The sequence below is a fragment of the Lineus longissimus genome, chromosome 11, assembly GCF_910592395.1.
Source record: "Lineus longissimus chromosome 11, tnLinLong1.2, whole genome shotgun sequence".
NCBI classification, from domain to species: domain Eukaryota; kingdom Metazoa; phylum Nemertea; class Pilidiophora; order Heteronemertea; family Lineidae; genus Lineus; species Lineus longissimus.
The window spans coordinates 13,896,781-13,910,491 of NC_088318.1; the positions used below are offsets into that span (position 1 = coordinate 13,896,781).

Genomic DNA, 13,711 nt, shown 5'->3' on the forward strand with positions numbered 1-13,711 from the left:
AATAACCCACTGCCAAATATCTTTGTATCTTTTTATATAAAAACTAAAACAAAAATATATGATGCCTTTTTCTGCTTATATTTGATTTCTTTGTGCAATTTTCTCTATTTTTGTAAATCTTCTGTAGAATTCTGTAATTTGGTTTACTTTTCTTCTCCTAGATGGCGTTGTTCACCCTTGAAAATTTCTGAATATTCTTCCTCATAAAAGCAATATTTGTGATAAAAGTGAAGAATTATTACTAAATTTCAAATATTAAGTATATGTATAGTTATGTAAAATATCATTTGCTATCACGATATCCCACTGTTACACTCAAAATAACTATTTTGGTGAGTGTGAAGTGAAAATGTGGAGAATTTAAATTGTCTACAGGGTGGCCCAGAATAGGGGGAGAATTATTTTCCCTCACACAATGGATACACAATAGAATTTTATTGTGCACGGGAAAATAATTCTGGGCCACCCTGTATAGTGTCTGTACACAGGCACGTGAAAATAAGAGCTCAATAGTTCCCCCCCCCCCCACCCTGTAGCTTTGGCAGCCTCTGCTCATATTCATATTCCTGAGATCATGAGATACGCACAGGGCCAGGCCCAGGGTTGCAGACTTTTCACGCAAAATATCATAATATGGGTTATGGGTATTAAGTCGGGATTGGTAGAGAACACCTCCCCGGCCCCGGGCCTAGGAACACAATCCTGCATGTCAAGTCCCTGTACTGTGTAGAGATACACCACCTATTCTGGGAAAAATTGTGCCTGAGAGTTTTTTCTCTCCTTTTTTTGCAGGTTATGCAAATGCTCAGAAGTAAAGAATCATAATGTTAAGAATTTGGTCAAGAGCTTTCACATTTGGAACTGGTCGGATAGCCCAAAAATGTGCACTATCAACTACAAGTGTTTTTCGTCGCTCAGAGAAAGTAACAATGCGTCCAAAACTCAGGACAAATAGATCACGGATTGGTGAGGGGATGCAAAGACGTCTTGAAGACATGAAACAAAACAGTGGTCTCCCAAAATATATATCGGAAAAGATGCATGAAGGACTTCGATCTATTGTCCCTTCAGACTACATCTATACGAGACCAGTTGGTTTATCGTTTGACCTCATCACGAGCCACCTTGTTGACAGATATGAGAATGTTCAAACTCGGGAGGAAAAGTTGAATTTCTTGGAAACTTTGAGCGATTTGGAATTGCAGCGACTGTTGGTTCTGGTCGGTCAGCAACATCCTAATAAATCGGAACCAACTGATATTCTCGACAGCTTGATTATTGAAAGTTGTCGCCGATTCAGGTATTGGGATACAAGAACTCTATTATACACCAGTGATATTGTGTTCCAGATAGATTGTGTGCCCAAATTATTTTACAGAAGGCTTATATCCCATGTATCGGGGCAGTGGTCGAATTTGAATTTGTCCTCTTTGGAAATATTACAACTGCTGTTTTATATGGCCTACTTGGGCGAGACATCGGAACAGCTCATGTTGAAAATTGAAAATAAACTCACTGAGAACATCCAAGACTTTGAAATGGAATATTTGTCAATACTATGTTCTGCCTTCTTTGTTGTGAACCGTCGTGTAAAAAGTCCAGAGTTGGTCGACTGGATTGCTAAAAGTACTTTAGAAAATTTTGATTCATTGCCTAGACACCAGATAAACAACGCCTTGAAGGTTCTGCGCCATGCGAGTTATCAAAACCCGAATCTTTTCGACTCGTTGGGAGCAAAATACCACCACCAATATAAGGATACACTTTCTGTTGGCCTCTTAAAGGAAGTAATGGAGCCTCTCCGGTGTTACGCGTCTCTCAGAATCTACAACAAAGACCTTCTCAGCCTTGTCCGTGATACCTTTACAGAACTGCAAAGTAAGAAAGCAGATTTGACCGGGTTGAGATCAAAAGATTTTTCTTACTTGCTGTGGGCCTTGGCAGTGTTCGACTACAAACCTGACATCGGTACGTTAGGTTACTTGGCGGACTGGTTGAGGACTCTGCAGCAACGCGGCGACTTTGACACGTATCCCGAGTCTTTAGTAAATGGGGTTATGGCACTGGTGCTGATGGACTACTTCCCGGAGGATCTGATTAGTACAACGTTAGAATCCAAGCTGCTGAACAGAATTAGAGGTATGAATAATGAAATCATGGCTCTTGGAACAAAGATTCCCAGAAAAAGGATCTGAAATGTCGGTTCACTCTGCTGTCTATTTCATTGTTGATGTCAATGCTTTTGTAAAAACTTGAGCCATTGATGCGTCAAAATGCAGAACAGAAAATTGAACTATAGGTGAGTTATAAAAATTCCTTTGTGATACATACCGGTAACTAAGTTTGTTATTCTTTTGTTTCATTGTTTCAGTTCTACGCCACATGGACAAGTATTACCACCTTTTGATCATAGATGCCTCCACATCCATCCAATGCCCAGACTACAAGGGATTCCAGCTGCCAAAGGTTAAGATCTTCTCAGGAAGAAAAAAAATAGATTTGAAGAAATTGTCAGGGCAGCAGTTTTGGTGTGCAAGACTTTTTCTCCATGCGCACCACAGGAAAATTTACGTGGGAACAATCAGTTATGATGAGATGATGATCAACATCATACAAATATCATCTGTTTGATACCTGGGACTGGCTCACTGCTGGTAACCTTGGTCTATTAACTTCTACCGGTATTTGATAATCCCATCCTTCGAATAATGGATATTTTTAAACTGAGGTTCTATTTTGCAGGGTTTCATCAACAACTTGCCAAACTCGGTCCTCGGCAAGATCAACACGGAGTTGGAGGGAAGAGCTGGTCTCCATGCCGTTTTTTCTGCCATACGTGACATATTCATTGAGGAAGACCTCGTCCAGTGTCACTTTATACTGCCACATTTTCATACTGCTAGTAAGAATGGTTATTTTGATGTCTTCTTGTGCAATTGTAAAGCTGGACTGTTGCTTGTAAACTTGATGGGTCCTTGTAGCCATGTTGTTCCACAGCTGATAAAGGAGATTCGATGAATCAAAGAGAAGGCTGTCATTTTTAAAATTCTTTGAGATGGAGTTGGCTTAGTCATTTATATGGTGTTTTCATAATAAAACATCAACAGTTTCTGCCTTTCGAGTACATGCTGTTTCATTTAAAGTCCGGTTGTTTTTTTAGGTATAGAAATTCACCTAGATGCAGAAAACCGTCCAATGAAACTACCTTTCCAGGACGTTCAAAGAGACTTTGCCACTATTTACGAAGGTCTTTTCCGGAGCAAAAACGGTCACCAACGGCATTCTAAAGGAGTGGCAGTGACGAGTCAACTCCTTCAAGGATTATGTGGACAAAATGGTGGCGAGGACCAAAAAATTGCTGTCGCTAAACCAGCAAGAAGGTGATTTTGTTCTTGTCCTCAGATCACAGTCTGAACCTCTCTTACATGTCAGCCTCTAATGTTCTTCTCCTAAATTGTCTCACAATAATTTTTTGTGGAAAGTGTTGACCCATTGGGTGATATGAATAAAGACTAGCAAATGCTTTTACTTCAATTTTGTACAGAAAGGCCTAGTGTAAATGTACATGTAGTTTTAGATAAAAGCATTTGCTAGTCTTTATTCATATCACCCATTGACTCATTTTCATTTTCCGTTTTCAGAATCGCCATAGAAATCCTCGGTTGGAACCAAGTGTGCTACAATAAGCAAGAACGCCAACTCATCACAAGTGAAATCAAACAGAGGCATTTGAGGAAACTTGGTTTCGAAGTCATTCTGGTAAGATCATTTTTAAAAGTTGCAAATATATTCGCCATTGTGAAGAATCAAACAGGCATTTGAGGAAGCTATGCTGCTAAGTCATTCTGTTCATCAGAAATCCACAGCTAATGTACGTATCCATTTTTCTTCCAGATCCATCCAGGCGAGGCTCACTCGATGCAGGACTACAGCCTCCAACACCTCCACCAGTATGCTGAGGACAAGATCATGAGACCACTGAATATTCAATTATAATTATGATTACCATGGTTGAGAATCTGTTATACAATGAAGCTGATATTGCTCAACTACATGTATTGGACTATTCTGTAGATCAGTGGCGGAGTGGTTTAACAAAGTGATGCTAAACTGGAGGACTTCACTACGATGGAGGTTGATTCTTCACAACGTACTCCTGACACTGTGTGACCCAAAGGTGTAGAAGGTTAATGGTTGGGCAACTGTTCTATTCAAGAAAATCATGTGTCCTACCACTTGAATTTTTTCGCAGTTTTGCACATTTATTACATTTATTACAAATTTATAATAAAAATATATGCAATGTTTTATTTGAATACAATGTTGTCCTTGTTTTGTCAGCCTGTGTTGAGTCGATGCGAGTTTTACTGAGAAAGGACGATTATAGTTTGTTGCTGATGTCGAAGTGCAATGGTGTAGTGGTTCGGGTCTCTTTTATTCCCATTGTGAACAAGACATGTAGGCCATTTCTCATGAAGGACAGTTTGTGACAATGCATTAAACGTTGAGCCAAGGTCTCCCAGCAGAGATCAAAATGTTATGACTGTCTTTTACTCTTCCAGAGCCAGGGCCTTCTGCAACTTTTCAGGGGTCCCTGTATATCCAACTAGTTTGATGATATGTGACATTGTCCTGGCACCTGAAATCATCGTCCTGATACGACTGCTTCTAAATCGGTCTGATCATCATGGATGTGACTGTCCATTTAGAGTACATCAGTCAGAGATATTAGGAGCTTGTAATCATCCATATAGCTTTGAACATTGGGACATCATGGATGTGACCATCCATTTAGAGTAAATGGGTCTTGCTAAGATGTTATCTGGAGGTGGTGACTATACGTTTTTGGCTGAATACGCCAAAGACAATATTAGGAGCTTGTTATCATCCATATAGCTTTGAACATTGGGACATCATGGATGTGACCAACCCTTTAGAGTACATGGGTCTGGCAAAGATGTTAGCGGGAGGTGGTGACTATACATTTTAGGCTGAATATGCCAAAGACATTATTAGGAGCTTGTTATCATCCATATAGCTTGGAATATTGGGACATCATGGTTGTGACCATCCATTTAGAGTACATGGGTCTGCCAAATATATTATTGGGAGGTGGTGACTATACATTTTGGGCTGAATACGCCAAAGACATTATTAGGAGCTTGTTATCATCCATATAGCTTGGAACATTGGGACATCATGGTTGTGACCATCCATTTAGAGTACATGGGTCTGCCAAAGATATTATTGGGAGGTGGTGACTATACATTTTGGGCTGAATACCCCAAAGACATTATTAGGAGCTTGTTATCATCCCCGGGATATCATGGATGTGACCATCCCCATTTAGAGTATTGGGAGGTGGTGACTATACATTTTGGGCTGAATACGCCAGACATTATTAGGAGCTTGTTATCATCCATATAGCTTTGAACATTGGGACATCATGGCTGTGACCATCCATTTAAATGGGTCTTGCTAAGATGTTATCTGGAGGTGGTGACTATACGTTTTTGGCTGAATACGCCAAAGAAAATATTAGGAGCTTGTTATCATCCATATAGCTTTGAACATTGGGACATCATGGATGTGACCATCCATTTAGAGTAAATGGGTCTGGCTAAGATGTTATCGGGAGGTGGTGACTATACATTTTGGGCTGAATACGCCAGACATTATTAGGAGCTTGTTATCATCCATATAGCTTGGAACATTGGGACATCATGGTTGTGACCATCCATTTAGAGTACATGGGTCTGCCAAAGATATTATTGGGAGGTGGTGACTATACATTTTGGGCTGAATACGCCAAAGACATTCTTAGGAGCTTGTTATCATCCATATAGCTTGGAACATTGGGACAACTTGGATGAGACCATCCATTTAGAGTTCATGGTCCTGCCGAAGACGTTATCTGGAGGTTGTCGCTAATCATTGGGTATAAGCAAGTACACAATGTAGACAAGAGACTAATCTATACTTGGTGTACAAATGTCAGAGAGAAACTAAGTACAACACGATTTCATCAACAATCACACTAATTTTATTTATCACCTTGACACTTTGGAATTGATGTTTGATGGCAAAATGGTTTCAGAGGTCAGTGCTACATTAGAACACACAGTCAACTTGTTTTTCCCATCGTGACTAAAGTACATGTGTGGACATCAAACTTAATCTTCTCCTCAAGAAGGTTCTGCCAATAGTTACCAAAGCGAATTATTTTCAAATACAATTTGTTGAGAAGCAGGTCTACTCGAACCAGACGAGTTCGTCTTAATTGCAAGTCCACCTCTGTTGACAAAACAAACTTTTGAAGACAACATCTTCCAATATGATGTAATCACTATTTACATAGATATTTACAACTGTCTATTTAATTCATTTCCCAGTTCAGTGATGATCATCCTTAAAGAATCGTAGTCCACAATAGCCGCAGGCATGGTTCCCTGGCTGGTCCTGTAAAAAAACAAATTTCGAAGTTTACTTTAATTGAAATCAATTATCCTGAATGTGTGTTACATTTCACAATAAAACAACAAGCTGTGGCCTTAGGTATCTTATAGGGAAAGATTTGGTCTTATAGAATATCCTGAATGGAGAAGTTCTACTTGAACAATTAATTCAAGCATGTGCAACTGCATATAGACTGAGGGTTAGTGTATCAGAACCTTGTCAAGATGCAACTGAGAAAGATATAACTTCCTACATGTGTAGCTGATCTGTCCTACACTTGATAAGGAATATTAGCATACTTACAAGATTGATATAAACTTTTGGGTGTCCTAGTGCGCCACCGCCTCCGTCACAAGACACGACACGTTCTTCGCAGGCCTTGGGTGGAATTTCATCAATAAGATCTATCGCATACTGCTTGTTGACCTAAAATATAGAGATCAAAGGAATATTACCTTTTCAATATTAACCAGGGTGTCCAAAAATCATCATGAAAAGTTTGAAGACCTCAGAAGACAGTGGCTGATGTTACACTGATCTGATAGATAAAGAATGTTATTCACATGTGACATATTGTGCACAGTTTATTTTTCAAATTCAACATTTGCTGGTCAAATCTTTCTATACTCACCAATTTCGATTTATCAACGAACCTCACCAGTCGTACATCATCTTTTTCAAATTTCTGGAGAAAAAGACAATCAAATAGAAGTAATAACCGTAAATTATCGTTGTTTGAATAATTGGTGGAGTCAGTCCCTGGCACTGTGACTGTGACTGGACTCCTGTGGCTTTGGCGATCGACTGTCACTCTGTCAGGGACCTTCTTAGAATTCGGGATAGCAAAGCGAATAAATTATTGAAAGTTCAGTCGTCTTGAAAACTGGATCGAAATTTGCACAAAATCAAAGGCCTGCAACAGGCCAGGGCACCCTCACCGAGGCTAGCCATTCCCATTACTACTCTGTACAAAATGTACATAACCTGTAGTGTACGAAAATGTACACAATTTCAGATTTGTACACAAAGTGGAAAATACACTACTCAAGGACGAAACAAAACGCGCTGGTATTTATTCATGCTAATGTTTACCTGTCCAGTATGTGTCATTTCATCTTCTCTAGTGTCTTGGCTTGTCATAGACCGTGCCCCTTGATTAAAAGCGGCTCGATTTAGCCTGACATTTCGAATGAAAGGTGAAAATCTAGAGAAATTTTTCAAAGCCCCAAAATTCGCCATGTTGTTCATTTGCCGATAAACTTAACTCATGAATTCCTCTTGGGCCGCAGCTCCATCATGAGCGGCTGTCGCTGGAATTCTGTCGCTCTGTCTACATGATGTAGACTCTTCTTCTCCCCGTCGGTTAACGCTTAAGGTAGTTAGTAGGTTACTTTCCAGCGCCGTGTATAACTCAGGACTGGATGAGGTGCCAGTCCTCATGTATGTAGTGGTTACATAGTTGTATGAGTAAACAACAGAGAACGTGTATGGAGAAAGTGAAAGTAATAACGTGTAAAGAGCAAGTCGATAATTTCGAACAACTCACCGGCATGCTACACATGACGTCGGAAGTTTCCCCGATACTTGGTCAAAAAAGAGATACAAGCAAATTTGTGTAAGGAATAATTTATTTTGTCAATAGTTTAATTTCGTCTTCGTCAGAAGGTGTACAACAATGTATCTGCTTTGTGTAGAAATAAATTGGTCATTTGTAAAGAATGACCCCAATTGTAACTTTCAGGATTGTATCTGGACATCGCTTCCCAACTGGCCTTGACGGTTCAAGTCTTCAGTAAGCCCCGCCCTTGGAGTGGGTTTCCCTGGCGTTGTTCCCCTGGTTTCTCTCTCCAACCAAATTTTATAACCCTATCTTATTTTCATCCTCCACCCCCCACCCCCCACCCAATTTGTGGCCTTTAATCCCTCATGGGATTCCCCTCCTCTTGTGTAAAATACATATTTAAAAATATAGGCCAGCAATTCCAAAGCATTTCCAATTTTTAGTACTTCACCTTGATATCTCATCTCCCAGGCATTTTAATCATAGTTTCTCGGATTTTTGTTTCAAAATGTTCGGACAGATATGCATGACCAAGAATTAATAAAGGCTACTCTTTCTTAATTCTTGGTCTCCTGGTCTTTCTCTACATCCGCTGCCTCAGAAAGAACGGGCAGAGCGATTGCCTGCTCTTCCAGTCTGTCTTGTAGACGATGTCGTAGATGGGCAGAAAAAGCTTGGGGTAAAGCCTGTCGAAGTAGAATCGTGGGTTGACCAGATTCGACTGGTATTCCAGTGGCCTAAAACGAAAAGATCAGCTTATAGCGGCTTAAACGACGCGTAACATCTCCCCAAAGGAAATATTTATATAATGCATGCCCCCCACACGAGAATCCTATAGGCCTAACGCGTTTGAATCCGAATTTTCTCGGACCCGCGACCATCAGCGTCGACGTCTTGTATGATTTGGCGTCTCCTACGAACGACGATGTCCGAACAACGAAGGCCTGTCGTGGTGACATTTGCCATTTCTTGTCAAGTTCAGTGTCAGTGGAGTCTTACATTTGCCTGAACCGTCTTGATGTGTCGCCAATGCATCTCAACAGGTCACATACTGAACTTGAGTAGACCTCTTCTCCGCGGCGTAAGCCCACCGCTGCCGCCGCCGCCGCTACTGCTTGTTTCTGAAATCAGACAGAATATTGTGTGCAGCCCTCTCTGAGTACATAGAAGGTAGGGACGTGTCCTCCATAAATAAGCCAAAAGATGGAAAATTAAAGACTAGGCATGGGCGAATTGCTGTCAAGTTACACATCTCTCGTTCTTACCCAGTCCGTGCATCCTATCCATTTCGCGTAAGAGTCGATCTCCTTTGTGACAGTGGTCTTCTTCCTGAAATGTTATGAAAATATAATGGGTGAGCTACATCAAAAATACTGTGCCTTAGGAATTGTCGTATGGCTAAAGCAGTGTCGTTTTATACGATGGCAATGCCGCAACTTACTTTTCTCTGACGTCACTTTGTTCAGCCACGGTGAGTATGAAGGCAAACCGCTTGTTTTCGGGCCAGAAAAGGGGATGACTGAAAAGGAGAAAATACCGATTCATTTCGTCACAAAATTATCATTTGGGTGCGCACTGAGACTCAAATACGATGCACTCAATCATGAGTAATGTTACCTGAAAGGAAATTAGAGTGGATGGCTGGCCATGATGTGAAAGGGCGGTAAAGCCGTTGAACATTTAAAAATTCAAGATTCAAACTAATCGGAGAAACAAAGTTCTGTTTGCATGTCGTCTTTCAGTCTCAAAGTGAGTATATATACATGTACTTACAGAAGACATTCACTGATGAATTTCCGCTTGTGCATATCAGGCGGTAGCATCCAGCTCAGGAGATGCTGGCCCAAGAACCCCAGCCCCGCGCCGAACCGCGGGTTGCCCGACTTGATGTTGTGTTGGCATTGCATGGCGTCGTCGCCGAACGGGTGGAGTCCACCTGTCAGCACGTAGTGGATCAACATGCCAGCAACCTGCGAGGAAAAGGAGGTCAACAAAAGCGAAAGAATGTACACATATCTACATGACAAATCGTTTGTCTTTATTTCGGCCAGAGGAGTTCCAATAATCACGCCCCGGTCTTCGCTTTTCGAGTGGTCTCTTGCCAATTTTGCTTTGCTTACGCATTCTACTTCGCGGCGACGCTACTTATGATTTCCTTCTGACCATGGCCACGGCCACCTGATGCAATTTCCATCCTTACCTGAACGTCGGAAGCTGACGTGTACGGGAAACCTTGATATTTAGGATTGAGCACCTCCGTCGGACACCAACAGACTGGAAAAGGTCACAAGAGAGTAAGAAAATGAATAACGCCAATAAACTTTATCACTGAACTTACGGGTCGTCCATAAAAAATAAAAAGAATGATAAATCATAGTCAGGGCCTGGTGGTTTGAAATAAGTTTTGTCACTAATGCTGGCATAAGTCTAACTTGGCGTTATCTCCTTCAGTTGAGCGCTTTGGACTAACGCCAAGTAAGTTAACACCAGCGTTAGTGATGAAACTTATTTTGAACAACCGGACCCAGCATAGTAATTGCCACAAAATAAAAATGCGATTTCGAGGAGAGGAAAGGCAATTCAACATACCACGTAGAAAACTAGTTGGGGACCAATGTGCTTACCGTTTAGAAGGCTTCTCAACGACTGACTGTGAGCCTTTGGTATTCCGTAAAAAAGACCATAGTCCGAGAGCTTGACACGGCCTTCGGCGTCAATGATGACATTGGTTGGCTAAAAAGAAGACAGATAATTCGAAAATGACAGTTGAAGCCGATCGTTTGCGGGGCACTTAATAGTCGCACACAAGATTGTTTATTTCGCCGCAATTTTGCAGTGTGCGTGCACCTCAAGGAAAAGCGCAGTGAGCCCTGGTATGCGAAGTCCCGTTTTTATTCTCTGGTCAGCTTGCACTGCAAATGTCCAGCATTTACCTTCAGATTCATGTGTAGCATGGCGACATCATGCAGGGCTTGCAGTCCGCACAGAATCTGGTAGCAGATGGGCAACGCCTGCGTCGTAAGCCTCCCCGCGTTGGATAACAGCATCATGTACTGCGTCAGGTTGTACTCGCACAGCTCCATGGCGAAATAGCCGAAATGGATGTCCTCAATGCAGTCCTGTCAACAGCAAGTAGTGGAACATGACGTTGAATTCAGGTCTTGCCCAATACGCAGTCTATACTGCCTTTAAACAAAGCCCGCTCGGACCAAGGCCTAAATTCCCATTGGTTACTGTCTTATCAAAGGATTGTCGGGGCAAATCTTGATAACATCAATCCCCCACCAAACCGCTTTCATGGGTCGATTGGCCTTTCAATGTCTGTCGCTGTATGCATCTGCTTCAACATTGTCCGCCAGAGTCATGCCAGTGTGCGCATGGTTAAATTTGCCAGAAACACTGGATGGCGCCAGATGTGAAAACCATGAACTGCCGCACATCTATTCAGGACCATCAAATGCCTGTCATAGATTCATCTCAATAGAATGGGCTTGACCTTCTTGAACACCTGACCTCGACCTCGAATTAACTTACAAAATATCTTGCCAGGAATCTGTTGTCCATCTGCAGTCTCCGCATCCTTGTCAACCAGGATTCTAAACTCCGGTAATTGACCTTCAGGATTCGCTTGAGCGCGAACTCATGGCCGTCATAGGACATGCCGACCATCACCCTGACCCCGTTACTGAAATTAAAAAAACAGTATGATGAAGTGCATTGCGCGCACACTGCCGACTCAATCGAGAACGATGGATGGAGCGACCGTGACAGACGATAGGATTTCCTGATCGGAGGAACCTATATAAACCCAGTGGGCTAATAGTTTCCATCACTTTGCCAAAGTATAGTACCAGCGTCACCCTCTGTCGTGCGCATTGAAGTTCATGTATCATCGTGGACAATCAAACATTAACGGCAGGAACAGGAACGGCATCCAAAAAAATCCACAAACCGAGAACTTCACATGCCGTTTCATGTGCGTTGCGATTTATATGAGGCGCATAGCAAGTAAATGGACTACATTATGAATGTCATGAGTAAACTAGGTGGAGGAACGATGATGCTACAGGGGATAATGCTGATAATGATGACGATGATGTTTATTATGATGATGGCGGTGTGAGCGTTAATTACCGATGGCTGTATATTAAAGAGCTCGGATCGCTGCTGCTGAACACGCCCCCTAATCGCAGCTGTATGTTCTCATCCAGGGCGAAGAGCCTCTTGAGTTTGTTGTGCCAGGCCAGAGATCGAGGGATCCAAGAACACGGAGCTCCATACCCACCTCGAAACGGAGGGCTCTGGCCGAAACCAAGGGATGTTTCCTGTGGGTTACTTGGACTCCGGCACAAGCCAGGAGAAGGCTGGTTCGGGTCCGTTGGACTTGATTGAACTGAACTCTTCTGACTATCTTGAAGATTTTGTGACATCAGAGTTGAAAACCCCGGTGGCGGACTGGTAGTCTGAGGAGATTGATCCGAGTTGTTTTCCTGTAATGACTTCACGTCATGATGAGCAGCAACGGGTGGACTAGCATTTTCGTGAGAAGGTTGGTTGCCACGGTGGTCGTAATCAATGTTTGAACTTTTCCAATCGAACATACTCGGTATTTTGTCTTCTTCCAGAATGACGTCTTTATTCTGTGAAGTTCCACTTGAGCCGCTTCTAGGGGTGTCATGGCCAGATTCAGAGCTAACAGAAATGGGCACATTCCATTCAAGATTCCCGTCCGCTTCTGCTCGGAGCTTCGCCTCGAGATCGACCACCGCTATCGTCTGGTGGCGCTTTTCATGGCCAGTTGTTGGGTGACTGCAATTTTGTTCAAGGGAACTGGACGCTGATGCTATGAGTCTGGCTTCCAAATCTGATGCAAATATTGCGGTGCGTTCTCCCGCAAGTGCTTCGCGTTCGCCCTGTGAACTTCTACCTGAATTACCAGTACTCAGCAATGTCTCAAGGTCTTGGGCGAACACGGAGCCCGTTGGCATACTTGGAAAGAAATAGCCTGCAGGGGCGGCCCGCTGTGCCTGTGACAGGACCGTCTCGATATCGAAAACCTTAGGTGCCTTGGCGATTTTAGATTCAGGGTGGTCAAGATTTCTACGGAGATCTTCTGCAGGGAGTTTGTTTGCAAATGAAGTAAATTCCATCCCAACCTCTACCCCGTGATCCTGATTTGATTGTTCCACTCTTGGCGACGGGGATCCCTCCTTTACGAAACCCGCAGAGGCATCCAAATCGTCTTTGACTGACATCCTGGCGATGTTTTCAACAATTCTACCAGGACCTTGGTTAGTTTGTGTTTCCTTTTGAGTTTGCTCAGCCGGCATCCCGTGACTCGCACAAGTTGAATAGGACAATGCCGGTTGTTGTTCGACTTCCGCCATATCTGCAGTCGGACAACTTGAGTAGATATCCTCAGATTCCGAGTCGGAGTCACTACTTTCAGATCCGCTCACATGAATGATAAACCGGGTTTGATCAGCCTCGCTTCTTCCGACGTTCTCGGCCCTGTATACCTGTTGAACGACGTTAGGTACAAGAGTTGAGCTGTGGACCATCTTACGGACATCGTATTCAGGCTGAGTCGTTTTCATGCCTTGTTCTCGTGGCTTGTTTCTTCGCAGGTCGGAGTCGGAGTCACTACTTTCAGATCCGCTCACATGAATGATAAACCGGGTTGGATCAGCCTCG

The 13,711-nt window shown here is 42.7% G+C and overlaps 2 protein-coding genes across 3 annotated transcripts; one reads left to right on the top strand and one right to left on the bottom strand.

Annotated features, from left to right (window-relative positions):
- The first annotated feature begins 163 nt into the window (after positions 1–163).
- On the top strand, positions 164–4,287 carry LOC135495977 (FAST kinase domain-containing protein 5, mitochondrial-like). Of its 2 annotated transcripts, none has more exons than XM_064785044.1 (7): positions 164–227; positions 793–2,139; positions 2,372–2,466; positions 2,743–2,902; positions 3,161–3,380; positions 3,642–3,759; positions 3,895–4,287. In XM_064785044.1, the coding sequence occupies exons 2-7, from the start codon at positions 825–827 to the stop codon at positions 3,994–3,996; spliced, it is 2,010 nt and encodes a 669-aa protein (XP_064641114.1). In that variant the 5' UTR covers positions 164–227; positions 793–824; the 3' UTR covers positions 3,997–4,287. The 2 variants fall into 2 exon arrangements, with proteins under 2 accessions (XP_064641114.1, XP_064641113.1); XM_064785043.1 differs by having other exon boundaries at positions 196–332.
- Positions 4,288–6,020: 1,733 nt separating this feature from the next.
- On the bottom strand, positions 6,021–7,759 carry LOC135495967 (NADH dehydrogenase [ubiquinone] iron-sulfur protein 6, mitochondrial-like). Its single transcript, XM_064785022.1, has 4 exons — positions 7,549–7,759; positions 7,088–7,141; positions 6,760–6,882; positions 6,021–6,459 (listed from the first exon to the last, which is right to left on the bottom strand). The coding sequence occupies exons 1-4, from the start codon at positions 7,702–7,704 to the stop codon at positions 6,394–6,396; spliced, it is 399 nt and encodes a 132-aa protein (XP_064641092.1). The 5' UTR covers positions 7,705–7,759; the 3' UTR covers positions 6,021–6,393.
- Between the last annotated feature and the right edge of the window lie 5,952 nt (positions 7,760–13,711).